Below are 19,073 nucleotides of genomic sequence, written 5' to 3' on the forward strand. Positions count from 1 at the left end.
GGTCTGGGGGATCGGTTTGTCAGGTGGACCCAACTGTTATATGATTCTGCCACGGCTAGGGTTCGTACAGGGCCTACCATCTCAACAGCTTATCTGGTTGGGAGAGGCACCCGGCAGGGCTGCTCCTTATCGCCATTATTGTTTGCACTGGCAATTGAACCGTTGGCGGCACATGCCAGATTGGGACGATACTACGAAGGCCTATCACTACGAGGGGAGATCCATTACATCTCCTTGTACGCGGATGATTTATTGCTGTATTTAGCGGATGCGGATGACTCTCTGCGGGGTGTCAGGGGCCTGCTTCGGGAGTTCGGCGATCTCTAGGGGTTAAGGGTGAATTGGAGTAAGACCTGTTTGTTCCCTCTGACTCCGGGGGGTCGGGAGCCTCCAACAGTGGGGGATTTGCGTTGGGAGCCTCAGTGCTTGCCTTACTTGGGTGCCCGCATTTACCACACTCAGCCCGACCTCCTAGAGGGTAATGTGGGCAGGACGATGAGGGGGCTTCGGAGCAGCATGGAGTTCTGGCGCACTCTTCCGCTGTCGGTGGTTGGGAGGGCAGCGCTGCTGAAAATGGTGGCGCTGCCACGTTTGCTTTACTTTTTTCGTACGCTGCCTGTGTGGATTCCGGTGTCCTCCTTTCAGAAGCTCAGGGTCTTGACCACAGAGTTTATTTGGGGCTCAGGTAGGAGGCGGGTCGCACTGAATACCCTGATGCGACCAAGAGCAGAAGGGGGATTGGCGGTCCCCGATTTCGAATGGTACTATCTGGCGGCGCAACTACAGTGGCTCATGCAGGCGGTGGCTCGGGAGTTCAGGGGCCCGGAAGGACCACAGGATAGAGTGATTCCCCGGCACGTGCTGTCGTTTATAGTTCTTCAGTAGAAGATCTGTCTTGACAAGCTTACTCTTGAGGAGCGTACTCTCCGCTCGTGTTGGAACAGGAGCCAGAAACGAGCAGGGTTCCCCTGTCCATATGCCCCGGAGATTCCTCTGGGCATGTGCACAGCCCTTCCACACAGGGTGGGGGGGTGGGGGGGGACTGGTCCGTGTTAGCGGTCTGGGAGGAGCTTGGAGTCCACATGTTGGGGGACTTATATAGAGACGGGGCTCTTATCATTCCAAGACTAGCAGAGCACTTTCGAGTTACCGCGGGGAGACTATTTGCTGTACGCTGCCTTGATAGCAGGGATTTAACGACGGTGGAAGATGGGATTGTCAGAGCCCCCGACGTTGTTGGGCTGCCAATATGTAACCATGGCAGCCGGTACATTTAAGGCTATCACGTGCCTCTACAGGCGACTGTCGACCGAGCGGCTGCCACCCCTTGATGCCCAGAAAGGCAAATGGGAGGCGGATATTGGTAGACCTATACCGGAGACGACATGGTCGCACTTACTGCGGCGTACTTGGAAGGGCATGCGTAATGTCAGCTTTCAATTAGTTCAATTTGTTACATTACATAGGGCCTACCTGACGCCGGTTAAAATCCTACAGTATTTCGGGGGTTCCCACTCACCGTGCCCACGGTGTAATACCGATGGAGCTGATTTCAGTCATATGTCCTGGTCTTGTACGGGGCTGGGGTCCTACTGGGAAGAGGTGGTGGCATGCTTAAATCAGGCGACAGGACGAGTGATTGAGGCGGAGATGGGGACTTGCGTATTGCTCTGGTTCCCACATACTCCCAGCACTAAGATTACGAGTAAGTTCTACGACTTGGGGTTAATAATGGCTAAAAGGGAGCTTACTATTCACTGGAAGTCGAAAGCGGGACCTAACTTTTTGAGATGGCGAGCCAGTTTTCTACATTGGGCAGGAAGTGAAGGGACGCTTCGCTTACAACTAGCTAAGCGCACTGCGAATGAAAAAGCTTTAGAGGCAGCGAGGGCATGGGGAGCGTTGGTAGCAGGGCTGCAGACCCCCGATAGGGATGATGCAGAGGAGGAAGAGGGGGCGGGTTGGATCAGAGAGAGAGAGTACATGTGGCGAATTCATAAAGAGCGCAGAGTGATACGGGGCACACAACTGCAATACGAAAGGAGACCGCTTGGCACATTCCAGGCTTAGAGGTACTAATGGGCTGGTGCAGAGGCATGAGGAACATGCATTTACTCAATGGAACTTCCTGCTTGTTTGTATTTTTTTTCCTCTCTCTTGTTGGATGGGTAGCAGGACAGGATGATTCAGAAGTTGTTGACGGGGCTGAATAAGTAAGAGCACACTGACAGGGTGGTGGGGGTAGAGGGGGGAAGGGTTGGGAAAGTTGGGGAATGTAATAGTTGGGAGATGTAGAATGCCTTGTACATTGTCTACTGAGCCATCTGCGTAATGGCCGTACTAGCAGTAAAGAGATGAAAGGTATGAAAGAACTGAAAATAATAAAAATTCTATTAAAAAAAAAAGTGACAAAGATTTTCACACTTTTCTACTGCTCAACTAACCTTGGAATGGTTACATTTGAACGGGAAATCTGAACATGTATTGTGAAACAATGGTGGCGGAGAAATGGGAAAATTGTCATAGACCAATGTCCAGACGTCATGTGAGCAACAAGGCCATCAATTTATTCTGAATTATAGAGCTATGACCTCGTAATGTTTCACACCTACAGTGAATCAAAAGTATTACCTGTGGTTTAGATACATAGGGATATAGAACTATACATCTTTCATCTCAATGGTAGTCATTAAGTGTTTGCTTCTTAAATCTACAAAACCGGACATCTGTTGGGAAATTTGGTCAAGTCTAGGCCTCAATGTTAACTTTAAATATGTCATGTTTACTCCCTTGCTTTTATGTGATTGTTTAGGAAGCTGCCTCTAAGTGATAAACCAATAGTTGGTTATATTGTGAAAGAGTCCAGAGATTCCACCAGAAGTGTACAGGGCTTCTATGCAAAACGAAAGTGCTCTATTTGTGTTATTGTGGTCGAGCAGCCGTAGGCCTAACATAGAGAAGTGTAAGACATTTGTTATTCACACAGTGATTAATAAATGTCACGACTCAAAAAGGAGATCCACACCAATTTTAGGAAAATAAGCTTCTTTCTAGGTTTATTTGAAGATCAATATCTACGTTACAAGGTGAGTACATTTTTCAAAAGAAATACTTTTCACTTTAAAAAGTGGACACTTAATGATATTTTCAGTTCAGCAACGTTAACCTATACAGAAGGAAAACAGGAATGCAGTTTTGTAGAAAAGTACACGACTTTGGGGTTTCAAGTCAACACACGGCAAGGATCAAGCTAGCACCACCAGCGGCACATGGGCGGCTGCGTGCAGAGGTCAAATTCGGAGTCGGGTGTCCTGTACCCTGAAACACACACATTGCAGGCTGCGTGTTTTGTTGCAGAACAAAGTGAAGAGTTGAAATGCACAAATCTGTGTGCCATGCCTACAACCCACAGCCCTGGCATAGATCAGTCACCCCTGGGTGCACTATGGAGTGGTGAGGGTACAGGTGTTTGAGCTCTGTACCCCTACAGGTTCCTAGTCCATTCTTTGAGGTTGTAAGTGCAGTGCTGCCAATTAGAGTATAAGGTGCTGTGAGAGTTTGTCATGATGAACTCCACAGCACCATAATGGCTACACCGAAAACTGAGAAGTTTGGTACCAAACTTGTCAGCACATTAAGCCCACACTGTTGCCAGTGTGGAATTTCATGGAAAATGCACACAGAGGGCATCTTAGAGATGCCCCCTGAAAACTAACCTAGCACTAGTGTACATGCTGAGAGAATGCCTTCAGCTGCCACCACAAGACATGTTTCTGGACCCCTGGGTCGAGAGCCGCTGCTCTCTGGGTTCTGAAACAATGCACATCCTGGGACTAGGTGCCAAGCTTCCTCTCCCAGGATGGGCAGGGTTCACGAAGGGGGGAACCCAGAACCTCAACTCCCACTACCAAATACTTACCTCAAAACCGATAACACTATTTTCCTCCATAGGATAACATTGACTGTTTTTCTGTGAAAAGTTTCTAAGTATGGAGTTTGAGAAACTAAAGAAATTCTTTAAAATTGCATAATCTAACAAAAACGATTTTACTTACCTGTTTTCAGGAAATGTCCAAGAGTAGTATCTAGGTATACTACGCTGTGTTAGCCTAGTATTCTCAAAAGTTACTTACCTGCTATTTTACTGAAAGTCCTATTCAAGTCCATGTACTGCATTTACTAATTATTGCATTGCTCTGCATCCAAACAGTAAATGATATCAAAGCGCATATACAAGTATCATTCAAACCATTTCAGTTGCATTACTACTGTAAAGTACTTATTACTTACCTGCGCCAGGCTTGCTTGGTTCTAGAAAATAAAATAAAGAATATTTTATACAAAAAACAATTGGTCTGAAGTCCAGTCTTTGAGTGTGTGAATTCATTTGCTGGCTGAGTGTGTACAACGAAAGCATAACACTGTCCTCTGATACTGCCTTACTGCTCGACCACACTACCACAAATAGAGAGTAAGGTTCTATCTAACTTGACCGCTGCCTACCTTTGAGGATCCACTGTACTCTGTGCATACTGTACCTCATGTTGTTATAGTATATACAGAGCCAGCTTCCTACACCCTTGCATTCAACTATCCTGCAAGGTGATGTAGGGAAGTGGGTTTGTGTTGTAGTAACCCCCTACTTTTTGCCTGATAACTGATGCTCTTTTCCTTGGTGTGCCCTGGGTCCCTGCCAATCAGGTACCCAGGGCCTGTGTTCCTTCCCTAAAAACTGTACTAAAGCCTAAACCCAATTGGCATCTCTGGCCACAGGTAAGCCCCTGGTAAATGGTACCCTTGGTGCCCAGGGCACTGTGACCAGAGAAGACCCCCTAAGGGCTGCAGCACTTATTGTGCCACCCTTAGGGGCCATGTACCCGGACACACATACACTGCCTTGGCAGGCTGAGTGTCTTGGTACAGAACTAAACGGAGTCGACATGGCACACATCCCTGTGTGCCATGCTTACAAACACACTGCCCTGGCATACATCCGTCACCCCTCTAGCTGGGTGCACTATGCCAGTGGTGTGGGCACAGGTGCATGAGCCCTGTGCCCCTACAGTACCCAGGGCCATTCCTGGGCACTAAGTGCAGTGATGCCATTAAGAGTATATGGTGCTGGGAGGTTGTCATTACGAACTCCGCAGCACAAACCTCTCAGCACATTAAAATCCCACACTGGCATCAGTGTGGATTTAATGTAAAATGCACTACAGAGGGCATCTTAGAGATGCCCTCTGAAACCAAACCAAGTACCAGTGTCCTGCCTGAGAGGCTGCCACACAGGAGACATGTTGCTAGACCCCTGGGTAGAGAGCCATCCGCTCTCCTGGGCCTTCAACAATGCACATCCTGGGGACTAGGTGCTAGGTCTCCTCCCCCAGGATGGGCAGGGGGAGCTTCAAAAGCATGCCGCCTTTGTGAGCTTCTCCAGGCCACTTGCTGTACTCAGCAACTGGCCCCCACGGGTTCTGACCCCCACTCTGGCAGGAAGACAGGCAGGAAAAACAAAGAAAGGGAAGGGGGTGTGTAGCCTCTGCCAACCCCAACCCCTTAGGTGGGAGAGGCGAGGTGAAGCACAACTCCAGGCTCCCACCATCTTGAGGATGGGTAGCCCTGCCCAGAGATAGGCTCCTGCCCCCTCCCAGAGGATAGGAGCAGGATAGGGGGTGTACTCACCCCAGGACAGGGACCCATTGGTCCCTGCCCCTACCCTACCTGTAACGCCCCTAAATTTAGTATTTAGGGGCACCTTGAACCTTACTTCAGCAGATCCCGGTTTGAAATCAACAAAGAAGAACAAGAAGAAGGACGACCTGCCGTGCAGCTGCTAACAAGAGGACGACACCAACTGACTTGGCCCCAGCCCTACCGGCCTGTGGATCGTTGAACCTGTTCCTGCTAAATTCCCGGCGCCTCCTGCGGAGAGCAACCTCGAAAACCCCGGAGGACCTGCCTGCCTTGCTCAACTAAAAGACTGGGACTCCCATGAGCAGTGGTTCTGCTCAAACAGCAACACCCCTGGTGCCAGCCAGGAACCACGAATCCAGCACACTCTGCACCCGCCGAGCCCGGCCTGTGCCTGCGTGAACAAAGACCTTGAGGACGTCCCCCGGCGATTGCGACCAGAAATCCAGTGCCCAAGGACCCTCCACGACGACCCAGACGACGCCTGCAGCCTCACAACCAGAGACCCCTCCAACCGCGACCAGCTGAGGGTAAGATTTCCTGATGCCAAAAGACACCTTTGCATCCAGCGCCCCATGCCCCCCTGTGCCCAACTCCTGGGTGCCTACCTGTCCTCCAAGATCCCAACTTACCTCTCGAAGTGGTGGTCGCTACTGAAGAATCTCCGTCCCCGAGCCTGCAGCCTTTGTTCAACTTCCAAGTCTCTTATTCAATAACATTGTGTGCCCGACGGCTCAAAAGCACCCTGCACCCAGCCGCCCGAGTGTCCCTGGCAGTGCAACCTTTGTCCTAATCTACTTCCATATTTGCCCTGAGCAAGTGACCAGGAGCCCAGCACCCACAGCCGCATCTCCTGCATGTTAGCAGTACAAAAGGGGGTGTTGATGGACGGAGCATCTGAACCAATCAAACACTCAAAACCAGTCAACAGATCTGGGTTGAATCAATCACCGTTCTTTAGCCCACTCTGCCACCCCAGTTCAGACATGGCCATATGCAAATCCGTCTGACCCTGTGCCTCATGGGAACAGTCCAGCCCGAACTGCCAAGTCATGCCTTCCCTGGACCGGAATCAGGCTTCCTAGGACCGGTTTCTGGCATTCCAGCCGTCTTCAGCCAGGCTTGCTTGAATCAAGTGGCAAAGTGAGCAAGGGACTCAACGTCTGAGCATACCCTGCCAACTTATGGCGACAAAGCAGTACAAAAGGGCGTGGTGATGGACGGGGCATCTGAACCAATCAAACACTCACAACCAGTCAACAGATATCGGTTGAATCCATCACCGTTCTTTAGCCCACTCTGCAACCCCAGTTCAGACATGGCCATATTCAAATCAGTCTGACCCTGTGCCTCATGGGAACAGTCCAGTCCGAACTGCCAAGGCATGCCTTCCCTGGACCGGAATCAAGCTTCCTAGGACTGGTTTCTGGCATTCCAGCCGTCTTCAGCCAGGCTTGCTTGAATCCAGTGGCAAAGTGAGCAAGGGACTCAACGTCTGAGCATACCACCCCCTTTTGTACCGCTTTGATCGCCATAAGTTGGCAGGGTATGCTCAGACGTGAGTCCCTTGCTCACTTTGCCACTGGATTCAAGCAATCCTGCCTGAAGACGGCTGAAATGCCAGAAACCGGTCCTAGGAAGCTTGTTTCCGGTCCAGAGAAGGCATGGCTTGGCAGTTCGGGCTGGACTGTTCCCATGAGGCACAGGATCAGACTGATTTGCATATTGCCATGTCTGGGGTGGCAGAGTGGGCTAAAGAACGGTGATGGATTGAACCCAGATCTGTTGACTGGGTGTGAGTGTTTGATTGGTTCAGATGCTCCGTCCATCACCACCCCCTTTTGTACTGCTTGTCAGCAGCCACCAACCAAAGGCCCTCTGCCGCCCATTGGCTAACATAGGGTCTAACTATATCTGCACCCGGCTGCCCCTGTGCCGCTGAGGGTGTCACAACTGTACCTACCAGACCCTGGGAGACCCCCGAGTCTATGCCCAGAACCTTAACTCTGCCAGTCGAGTACTTACTCAAAAGCCGATAACTCCCTTTTCTTCCATAGGGTACCATTGACTGGTTTCACTTGGAAATTCTTTTAAGTGTGGAGTTTTGAAACTTTAAAATATTCATCTAATATCAGCCTAACAACAAATTCAGATTTACTCACCTTTTACCAGTAACTTGAATTTCCTTCCATAGGATAACATTGCCTGCTTTTTGCTGAAAAAGTTTTAGTCGATTTTTGAAACTTACAAATATTAGTTAAAAATCGCCTGTTTGACAAACAAATTCTTTCAATTGTTTACAGGAGATGCATCAGTGCTGGATCCAGGATCCAACACGGAGTAAGAAAAAGTAACAATAACACTACTTATCTGCCGAGTGAATTTCCTCCCATAGGATAACATTGGTGATTCTATGTGAAAAAGTTTCTGAAGTGTCAACTTTTAAAATACAATAATATTCCTTAAAAATCATTTCTGCAACCAAAACATTTATACTCAACTGTTTACAGGAGATGTCCCAGGACTGAATCTAGAATCCAGCCCTGTGGTTAGAAAAGTAATCCATAAAGAAATATATTGCATTTAACTAGAAATTCCCATTGAGCTCAATGTAACATTGTGTTTGAAATTGTGTTGCCTATTGCAACAACTATCTATTGTACCCAAAAGTCTATTGCCTATTTTGAAAAGTACTTACCTAAAGTTACTCATTCTGAGAAAATATATATTGATATCTCGTTGGCTCTAAAATAAAACTGTATATTTTTATACAAAACATTGGCATAGAGTTAAGTGCTTGAGTGTGTGAGACCATTTGCTGACTGAGTGTGTACAACAAATGCTTTACCCTGTCCTCTGATACTGCCTTACTGCTCGACCAAGCTACCACTTTAGAGAGTAAGGTTATATCTAACTTTAGCCTCTGCCAAACCTCTGGGGACTGTGAACTCAGTGCACACTGTACCTTACTTGGGTCCAGTATATACAGAGCCACTTTCTTACAGGTGATTCACCACCAGGAACATTTCCAGGTAGTCCAGCCACTTCCAGAGCCACAGGGCCTCCAGGCACAGCGTCAGTGATCCCACTCTGCCCAGTTTGTTGCTGTACCACATAGCAGCTGTGCTGTTCGTGAGCATATGTACAAGCCTCTTCTTGATGGATAGAAAGAAGGCTTTCAACGCCAAGCGGGTGGTCCACAGCACCAGAAAGCTGATATTGAGATCGGTCTCCGCCGGAGATGAGAGGCCTTTGAACTCCACCTCTCCTAGAGAGCGACTGTGAGAAAGTGCCATCTTTCTTGCCTTGGTATGCCCCCACTTTTTTCTGAATTGCTGGTGTGCTTTGACTGAGTGTGCCCTGGGCTCCTGCCAACCAGGTACCCAGGGCCTGTGTTCCTTCCCTAAAACTGAACTGAAACAAAACCCAATTGGCATCTATGGCCACCTGTCAGCCCCTAGTAGTTGGTACCCAAGGTACCCAGGGCATGGTGACCAGAGAAGACCCCTGAGGGCGGCAGCACTTATTGTGCCACCCCCAGGGGCCCTGTACCCTGGCACCCACACACTGCCTTTGCAGGCTGAGTTCCTAAGTACAGAACTAAAACCAGAGTCGACATGGCACACATGCCTGTGTGTCATGCCCACAGAACCCGCTGGTCAGACAAACTTCAGTCACCTCTCTAGCTGGGTGCCCTTTGCCAGAGGTGTGGGCACATGTGCATGAGCCCTGTGGCCATACAGTACCCAGGGCCCCTGGGCACTAAGTGCAGTGATGCCATTAAGAGTATATGGTGCTGAAAGGTCGTCATTACAAACTCCACAGCACCATAATGGCTACACTGAAGACTGACAAGTTTGGTATCAAACTTCTCAGCACATTAAACCTGCACTGATGCCAGTGTGGGATTTAATGTAAAATGTACCAGAGGGCATCTTAGAGATGTCCTCTGAAACCCTAACCTACAATCCACGTCTGTCTGAGTGGATGCAGAGGCTGCCACACAGCAGACAGGTTGCTGGACCCCTGGGTAGGAGAGCCCCCGCTCTCCTGGGCCTGCAACAATGCACATCCTGGGCGAGGTGGTAGGTCTCCTCCCCCAGGACGGGCAGGGGGAATCTTCAAAGGCATGCCGCCTCTGTGAGCTTCTCCAGACCTTGCCCTACCTGTAACGCCCCTAAATTTAGTATTTAGGGGCTCCCTGAACCTTCCTTCCTCAGATTCCGATACCAACAAGAAGAAAGAAGATCAAGAAAAAGACGATCCGCCGTGCAGCTGCTAACAGGACAACAACAACTGACTTGGCCCCAGCCCTACCGGCCTGTTGATCCTGGAACCTGCTCCTGCCTAAAACCCGGTGACTCCTGCGGACAGCAACCTTGGGACACCCAGAGGAGCTGCCTGCCTTGACCCTCTTGAATATTGGGACTCCCATCAGCAGAGGTTCTGCTGCAACAACCCCCCTGGTGCCAACCAGGAAGCTCCGGACCAGCCCACTCTGCACCCGCCAAGCCCAGGCCGGGCCCAACCAAACCAAGACCACGAGGACGTCCCCCCGATGACTGGGACCCGAAGTCCAGTGCCCAAAGACCCTCCTCGACGAACCAGCCGATGTCTGCAGACTCAGAACCAGGAGCCACCCCAACCGCGACCAGCTGAGGGTAAGCTTTTCCGAAACCCAAATTCACCCCTGCACCCGGCGCCCAAGAGCCCCCTGTGCCTCCCTTTGGGGTACCTACCTGTGCTCCAAGATCCCAACTTACCTCTCAAAGTGCTGGTCGCCCCTGGAGAGTCTTTGTCCCCGAGCCTGCAGCCTTTGTTCCTTTTTTACCTTTCCCATTGGATAACATTGAGCGCCCGATGGCTCAAAAGCAACCTGCACTCACCCACCCGAGTGCTGCTGGCTGTGCCACCTTTGTCCTATCCTACTCCCCCCCCCCCCCTTGCCCTGAGCAAGTGATCAGGAGCCCAGCTCCCACAGCCGCGTGGCCTGCTAGCCAGCAGCCACCAACCGAAGGCCCCCTTTCCCTCATTGGATATCATTGGGCCTAACTACCCCTGCACCCCGCCGGCCCTGTGCTGCTGGGGCTGAACCTACTGTACTTACCTGGCCCTGGGGGACCCTTGAGTTTATGCCCAGAACCATAACTTCACCAACCAAGTACTCATCTGGAAACCGGTAACTCACTTACCTGCCATTGGATAACATTGACCAATTTTGACTAGAAAATTTTGTGCAGTTTTGAAAACTAAAATATTCATATAAAATCAGCCGAATTCCGAAGTACTCACCTGTGATCAGGGGAGAAGCCCGTACTGTACCTGTCAGCCCAGTACTGAGCCGCGAAAGTAATCCTTACCGGGTTTACTAGTAATCTGTATTTTCTCCATAGGAACCCATTGTCTGCTTTTCTATGTAATTTCTTCTAAGTGTCTACTTTTGAAAACATGAAATATTCTTTAAAAATCACACGAAATACTGAAACACAATTACCTACCTGTTTTGAGTTAAGACCCCAGTGCTGAACCTAGGAGACCAGTGCTGGGTTACCAAAGTAACGAGATCGTACTTCACCTGCAACCTGAATTTTCTCCCATTGAATAACCTTGTCAGATTTCCATTGAAAAGTTTTTAAGTGTGAACTTTTAAAACAGCTTTATATTCATGAAAATTCACTACAGGAACTAAAACGTTTTTGCTAATCTGGTTTTAGCTTAGACCCCAGGACTGAATCTAGGATCTAGTCCTGGTACTACTAAAGTAATATATACAGTAATCAACTGTACTTGCATGTGGAAAACCCATTGAGCTCAATGCTATAGTGTGTTTTAAGATTGTGTTGCTTACTGTCAATACTGTATTAATTGTGTGCACAAACTTTATTGCTCCTTTGCAAAGTAATTACATTAGAGAACTCATAACAAGAAAGGTATATTTTTATAACTTAGTTCTAAAAAATAAAACACCTATATCTGTGGATATAAAAACAATTGGCCTGGACGTCAGTCCTTGAGTGTGTGAAACCTTTTGCTGACTGAGTGTGTACACCAAATGCTTTACACTGTCATCTGGTACTGCCTTACTGCTCGACCAAGCTACCACTTTGGAGAGTAAGGTCAGTTCTGACTTTAACCTCTGTTATACCTCTGGGGTTGGTGGACTCTATACACACTGTACTTCATTCTAGTCCAGTATATATAGAGCTACTTTCTCACAGCTACCCCAACCTAGATGCTATACACTCGGTGGGGAAGAGAGAGGAGTGTGCCGCTGATCTTATCGTGGTCCAGTAACAACCTCAGCATATTTTTTCGGTCTCCTCTATTCTGAATGTGGTTGGAGTGGTCCCCTTGAATTTGTGCACAATGAGACTTCAGATCCCATTGCAGAGCCTGTATAAACTACCTCAAGTGCTCCTCCAGCAGGATGCAGGAGGGCATCAGTCCCAGCAGCCTCAGAGTCAACCTCACTGAAATGCAAGACTGAGGCTGAAAGATTGGGATCATAGCCTGAATGTCTTGAGCACTTTTACATAGGAAAGGCACAAAACAGTGTCCAGAATGGCTCAGATGAAGGGGAGCGTCTGAGAAGGAGTCAGTTGTAACTGGGCACATTGGTAGTGAACCCCAAAGATGACAGGGCGTTTACCATAGTCTGAAGGTGGTAAACAACTACCTGGGGTGAGCATGCCTTCAATAGCGAGCCAGTCATCCAGGTAGTGGAAGATTGGCATCCCTGACTTCTGAAGGTATGGTGCCACCACTCCCATCCTATTTGTGAACACGAGGTGCACTTTTGTAGACCAAATGGGAGCGCAGTGAACTGAAAATGCTCCTTTCCCACAAGTAGCGCTGATAGTCCTGCAGGACGGGTGTATGGAAATAGCAGACCCGCAGGTCAACACCACCATACACTCTCCAGGTTCAAGATTAGGCAAGACCAGGGCCAGTGCAAACATTCTGAATTATTCCTTCCGGAAGAAGGCATTTAGAGGGCAAAAGTCTAAAATAGGAAGGAAGGCCTACATCCTTCTCGGGCACCCGGAAAGCAGCATGTCCTACTTAAAGCATGGTCAGCCTCTCAATAGCCCCTATAAGGCGAGTACCATCAAAAGGCATGACCATGACGAATGACTGGACGCTGCTTGAAAAACCGGTAGACTGCAGCAACAGGTGCCTATGGCCTGCCAAATGAAATTGGAGGTGTCCAAGCCACAATGTATTGTGAACTTGGGCGCATCACAACCATCTTGTATAGCCTGGGTAAGAACGGGTTGGAGATCTTCTGGCACACAAGGAGGACTTGAGCCACCAAATTCCCCAGGGTGTGGTGGTAGCACCTCAGGAGGCAGTTGGCATATACAGATCGAAGGGCCAGGCTGCTGGATAAGTAGACACTCATTCAAAAAGTCCCACCCATTTTTACTTTGGGAACGTGTTGGGGTTAGTCTTGCTTGCACAATCAAGATTTTCGGGGAGGGGTGCTGTGATAAAAATGCAAGGTTACCTGGGGCAGGGCAGTGGCATTGTGTAATCTAGCAGTTGACTGGGGGACCAGAGCAAGGTTTGGCACATCCCCCAACAATGTGTCCACAAAGGCCTCATTAAAACGTAAGAGGTCTCGGTGGATGTTTGCCCCACCTGAAGGAATAATTGTACTGGAGGCACATCTGTCACCCTTAAAGGTGAAAAAACATGCTCTCCCATTTTTTTTATTGACTCCTTGGCTGCTAACGGTGATGCCATTTGACGGCATACCCGATTGCGTGGGCGTCGACTGAATGCTCAGCATCATCGTAGACTATCTTTTGTCGACCAAGGAGTTAAGATCTTTGGCAGCAACTAGGTTTTCTATAAAGATTTCTCCTTTTTTTAAACTTCATTTGGGCACAGTATATACAGAGCCAGCTTTCTACAGTTGGGACTAAAGTTGATACTTCAAGGTGTCAAACAACTTACTACATTAAGTCCGATCTGATTTTAGAGCCAAAATAATGCAACAAGTAGCAGTGTGCAACTTCTACAAAGTTGCCACTTTGTTGCCTTCAATCTCCTGTGCCCTTAACTGTTACACCGGGAGCCTGAGACAGCTTTCTGCCCTCCTAGGGAGACATGCTAACCACTGCCAGAAAAGCAGACAAGAGGGGCCTTCACTGGAGAGAGGAGGAAGCCACAGGTTTTGTCCCAAAAGGCCACCTTTAAAGCTGAAGCTGTCTGAGGAGCAAATGGAGAGCATTTGGGAGAAGGATAGCCCTATTGTTCAGGCAGACTAGCTTGCAGCTGGGAAGGAGAGGGGAAACCTGTTGTCAAACCAGGTTTTCAGGGGTGTGTAGCTCCCTTGGTAGCCACACCTCTGGGTTGGGCTATGGAGCTCTGGAAGCAGAGAAAAAGGTTCTGCTATGCTGAGAGTGGGCTGAATGATGCACCTTGGGGTAGCCAAATGCCACACCTCCAAGGAATTGGTCATTGGGAGGGAGCCTGGAAGTCCATTGGCCTCCAACCGCATTCTACCCTACCAGCATTTTCTGAGCATAAATATGCCACCCCAGGCACCCAGAACTCGCATCTCAATCTGGCCTGGAAGAAGGACAGAAGGACTGCGCTTCCGCACCATGGAACCAGCAAAGATAGACTGTACCGGTGTAAACTGCACCTGCTAAACTTGGTGGCTAGCAAAGAAGAGGTAGCCTGCTCGTGAAAAAAGTCTTCAGAGCCAAGCCAAAGTAAAGAGACTTAAACAGTCAGTTGGCTGACCTCCTGTTCACAGCACAAGGCTAAAACGGCTGAGAAGCTTGCTGGGGCAAGCTGGTAGCCTAGAATCTTCAGACCACCAACAACTGCTGTAGTGCAGCATTAGACACCAAGACCCCAAACTTGCATGCAAGTTTGCTGAGCCCGCGAGAGTAGCCAGAGTGCAACTTGGTCAATAAGAAGCAGAGTTATCGCCCAGGTAATGATTTGGCTGTGACCGCAATACCGGGAGACTGGTAGCGTTGTGGCGACTGTATTTCTACCAGCACTGAGAGGACTTCGAGGGGCGCTGACATTGTCACAAGGACAGCCTCACCCCCTTCGTGGACAGAGTGTCAGGAATGAATATGCTACTTACCAGTATGCATCTGTTGTTGGCATGTAGGGCTGCTAACATTCATATCTATAGCATAGATCGCCGCCTAGTGTTGGGTCCGGATGATTGCACGTTGTTGTCCTGGAAGAGTGTTCGAAGTATCACGAGATAGGTGGCTCCTCCCCTGGACTACAGTGCGCATGGGCATCGACTCCATCCCCAGATTGTTTTTTTCCGCCATTGGGTTCGGATGTGATTTCGACATCTCCTGTTCGGAATCGATATAAGTAGCACCTGCCTAGGTGTCTGGACTACAAGTCCCAGAAGGCCTGTGGGGGGAGGAGCTTTTAAAAGAAGCAAACGCGCCTCACCCCCTTCGTGGACAGAGTGTCAGGAACTGAGTAAGTAGCACCTGCCTAGGTGTCTGGACTACAAGTCCCAGAAGGCCTGTGGGGGGAGGAGCTTTTAAAAGAAGCAAACGCGCACGACCGCACGTGCGTAATTCTGATTCATTTTCTTGGAATCTACAGCGGGACGTGTCGCGGCTGGAGAAGACGGCGAAAACAGACGTTCGCCGTTTCCTTCGTTCGAGTGGAACTTTCACCCGAAGCGGAGCAAGGCAGAAGCAGGACTTCGGCGGAGGCATGGTAGGGAGAGTAGAAGCGGGGCTCCGCTCTATCTCTCGGTAAACTGCAGTGGGATTTGGCAGCAGTCTAGGAACAGCTGGGAGGAATTACCGTGACGCTAACAGCTCCTCAATTGCGGTCCAACACCAGTTAAAGCACTAATTGAGTTGGCGGATCCCTCTCCGGATGGTAGGGGGGTTTGGGTTTTGTACTGAGTTCTGGATTTGTTTATAATCGCTACATGGAAATAACAGCGTGTTGATACCCCGTGAGGAGGAGCGCTGAGCGAGACTAATTGTGCAAGGGCGGCGGTTAGTAAACACCGTGTAAGCCAAGGCGGGGATATTCCCAAACCAGGATTTGGAACCGCGAGACATTTTGGCAGGTTATTACTGGAATACCACAGTAGTGTAGGATTTACGAGACATTATCAATATGTGCTTATGGAATGAGTCATATCAAGCCAGGGCATGTAGTTAGGGTTTTTTGACTTCTGTTTTGAGACAATACAAAGGGCTGCTTGGATTACCGCCGGATGGCGAGAAGTTATGGTTTCATTTGATGTTTGGGTCTGAATCCAAGGTAACCGGGGTTAGCGAGAATTGATGAGAGTAGAATTAATTCCTGTCTGTGGTGTGTTCATGTGTCTGCTTTGTATTACAGATCCTTTGTCCTTGCAGTCCCCATCCGTCCTTGTCCCCTGTCTGATCTGACTTGAACTCAGTGTTTTTATATTCTGAGTTCGGAACGATCTGGAAGTGGACCCCTTATATCATCGGCCTGATCCTGAGGAGACATAGCACCTTAACACAGAGTAGACGTAGGAAGACCCCAGTTGACCACATCACATCCACAGCATCCTTGTGCATCTTCAGCATTTTTCATACCTTGCATAGAAAAGTATTGCTAAGGAGACACAGTGCCTAGAACCGCTTTATCTGTGGAGTTAAGTGATTCTAAGGACTTTGCTGGTCTCCCTGACTGACTCCCCACTGGAGTTGGTTGCCTAAATTGACTAAGTGACTACAATACAACTAGCACTTTTTGGTGAAAGCATTTACTTTCAAATTCGTTCAATTTGTCAGTGCTTGTTTACAGTTTAGTGAAATTCTTTTAGTATACCTTGATAATTTCATCTCTGGTTCCTTCCGGTGGATCTTTTTAGTTGGGGTGTCTAAAAATACAGTCTATTTTAATAAATGGTGCCAGATTTCTTGAGTGCATTTCTTCAATTGTTTTGGTGCAGTTTAAATGTATTACAAGTGTTCCTTTGTGTAAACCTTGCTGCTCAGAGCTGAGTTAAAGGTTTGACAAATGAAACCCACTGGTCCCTAAAGCGGTTGAGTAAGTATTACACAGTGAAGTTGCACAACCTTACCATATAATACATCCCATTTCTTCACAATTGGTTTCTGCATTTTTATTTCGGTTTCAATATGCAGAAAATATAATATGGACAAAGATGACTGACTTTTTGCAGTTAATTTTTCATCTAAACTCAAGACTAGCTTAGATTTGAGTAAAAAAAAAAAAGGTTCCTTTTTTTTTAGATTAGTTCTCTTACAGAGGCCTGCCTTCAATACAAAACACAAGGGTCTGATGTCATTGTTGACACTGCAATGTGAAACCTCAAATAGTCTTTACTGCAAAACTGCATCATGGTTCAAAATTTGATCTCAGCAAGAAGCCTGCAAAAACTCTGGCATCCCAGAGGAACGCTATGGGCTCTGCCTAGGTGTTGTTGATCTATCCTCGACCCCCCCCCCCACCCACCCACCCACCATGCCCCTCCTCACCCCACCCTTTACATCCAACTACTCACTTGGCTCTTGAAAGCATCAATGATGAACTGCAAAGACTGTGGCTGCACACATTCTATGCACTTCTGCACCACATGATTTCCATTTTGATCTTTAACGCACTTCAAGACGTGACCATCTAGCTCCCGCACCATCTCATTCTACCGAAGAAAAAGACAAAGGAGGCACCACCAGCATCATCATTTACAAACAACAAGGCATGAGCTGCATTTAGAACTTGAAACAGAAGCAGCACAGTTAGAAGTCTAAACGTCATGATATAGGAGTTAAACCTCTGATTTCAGACTGAACATGCTTTTAGGTAAAAATTTGAAGCAATGTACTGTTTACGCTACACTTGCTTATATCCTTGAAACACAAGCCGCAGTGAGGCTGGACAAGACAGCAGATACTAATGCAATAAGTAACAAAATTACATAAAGTCATAATGATCATTCACACAAAGTTCTGTCTACTTCCAGAGTACAGCAAATAAACCATTTGCCATACAACATATCTGAGCCTGTCTCAGACTGCTGAGTAAAGGCTATAGATCTTATTACAGAACAATGTTCTCAGTGAGGGCAAGTGTGTGATCCATCCGTGCCAGACCTAGAAAAAAAAACTAATTATAATTTGCTACTGCATATTTGAAGTTTCCCACTACTTTATAAAACTGTTGCTACTGTTGACAAGCTCTATTTAAAAACCTCAGGAGGGATGTAAGGTTTACAAACCCTATCCTGTGTCCTGAACTATTAAATGCAGTGAATAAAACATCAAGGCAGCCAACAGATAGAAAACTGCCCAGACATCTGCTTGCGTGGAAATTCACATTTATAACTAACAAAGCCTTGACCATGGTAGTTTTCCAACTGATACTCAGCAGATGGCCACATTTACTATTTAAAGGCCCAAATCACCATCTGGGTAAAATAGGAGGATGGCACATATAAGACAAGAAAGAAAAATAAATTCACACAGAAGGAAGGCACAAACACTTGTAAAACAAAAAATATGAACATGAAAAAGTAGTGTAAAGTTGAAACTTACAATTACCTGCTGGTCCGGTGGGATAAACTCTAGGGCCTTTTGGATAACCCTGCAGCCGTACATCTGTAATGCCAAAGACAGCACGTGCCCTCGGATGCGCTCAGCCAATGCCAGCTTCTGTTCCAAGCTGCCAAACTAGAAAAAAGCAAAACAAAATAAAAAAAAAGGCTGTTGGCTAGCACCGCAGCATAAGATGGAAAGATTCCACTAGGAAACAATGGTCTTACTTAGGGCAACAACATGAAAGAGCCACTACCAATTCAATGATAAAATGTTTGTAATGTTTCACCTGCACCCGAGAGACATTCTACAGTTACACTGAGCACCTTAATTGAAAAGTTTGATATAATCTTAGTTTATTCCAGTTTCATAAACAATAAAAAAACAGCATACGTTTCAAAAAATGTAAACCTATATGAAAGCACAAATTATTACACTCAAAATTGAACCAAAACTAGATGACAATGCAATAGAACGTCATCCACTGACAAGCTCTGGGAATGCGTTTATAAAAGGAATACAAAGTGCATAAAATGTAAGCAAGTATAAGAGTTTTCACTGCCAACATATACTCTTCCCTAAAAAATCCAAAGTTTTCTCTACCTTTTACAGCAGAGAGCAAAAACCCACACAAACAGTAGCAACTGAAGGTGGATATGAGCATCAGAAAGAAGGGGCCAGTCTGCAGGATGTGTAATCCAGAAACTTTAAAACAAGGCTCTAAAATGTGTTCCTGGAATCAACAAATTCACAGAAAAGAGGTAAATGAATCATTATTTGAAATGAGCATGCACAGGGACCCTTAATTGTAAGCTCGAACATGTTTCTCCAGCTCAG

At 47.6% G+C, this 19,073-nt stretch overlaps 1 protein-coding gene and 1 non-coding gene across 13 annotated transcripts in view; both read right to left on the reverse strand.

Moving 5' to 3' along the window:
- Positions 1–19,073, reverse strand: part of PUM1 (pumilio RNA binding family member 1) — a 993,892-nt gene that overhangs the window by 133,300 nt on the left and 841,519 nt on the right. For 11 of the 12 annotated variants that reach the window (XM_078681891.1, XM_078681883.1, XM_078681893.1 and 8 more), the window contains 2 exons: positions 18,237–18,371; positions 17,207–17,344 (listed from right to left, as the gene is read on the reverse strand). In XM_078681891.1, coding sequence (XP_078538017.1) covers positions 17,207–17,344; positions 18,237–18,371 — 273 coding nt within the window. The remainder of the gene's footprint in view (positions 1–17,206; positions 17,345–18,236; positions 18,372–19,073) is intronic. The other variant, XM_078681895.1, reaches the window with a different exon arrangement.
- LOC144825815 (small nucleolar RNA SNORD103/SNORD85) lies at positions 17,706–17,794 on the reverse strand. Its single transcript, XR_013609591.1, has one exon. It is a non-coding gene; the product is annotated as a small nucleolar RNA SNORD103/SNORD85 (small nucleolar RNA).

The sequence above is a fragment of the Lissotriton helveticus genome, chromosome 3_1 (assembly GCF_964261635.1).
Source record: "Lissotriton helveticus chromosome 3_1, aLisHel1.1, whole genome shotgun sequence".
Lineage (NCBI taxonomy): Eukaryota > Metazoa > Chordata > Amphibia > Caudata > Salamandridae > Lissotriton > Lissotriton helveticus.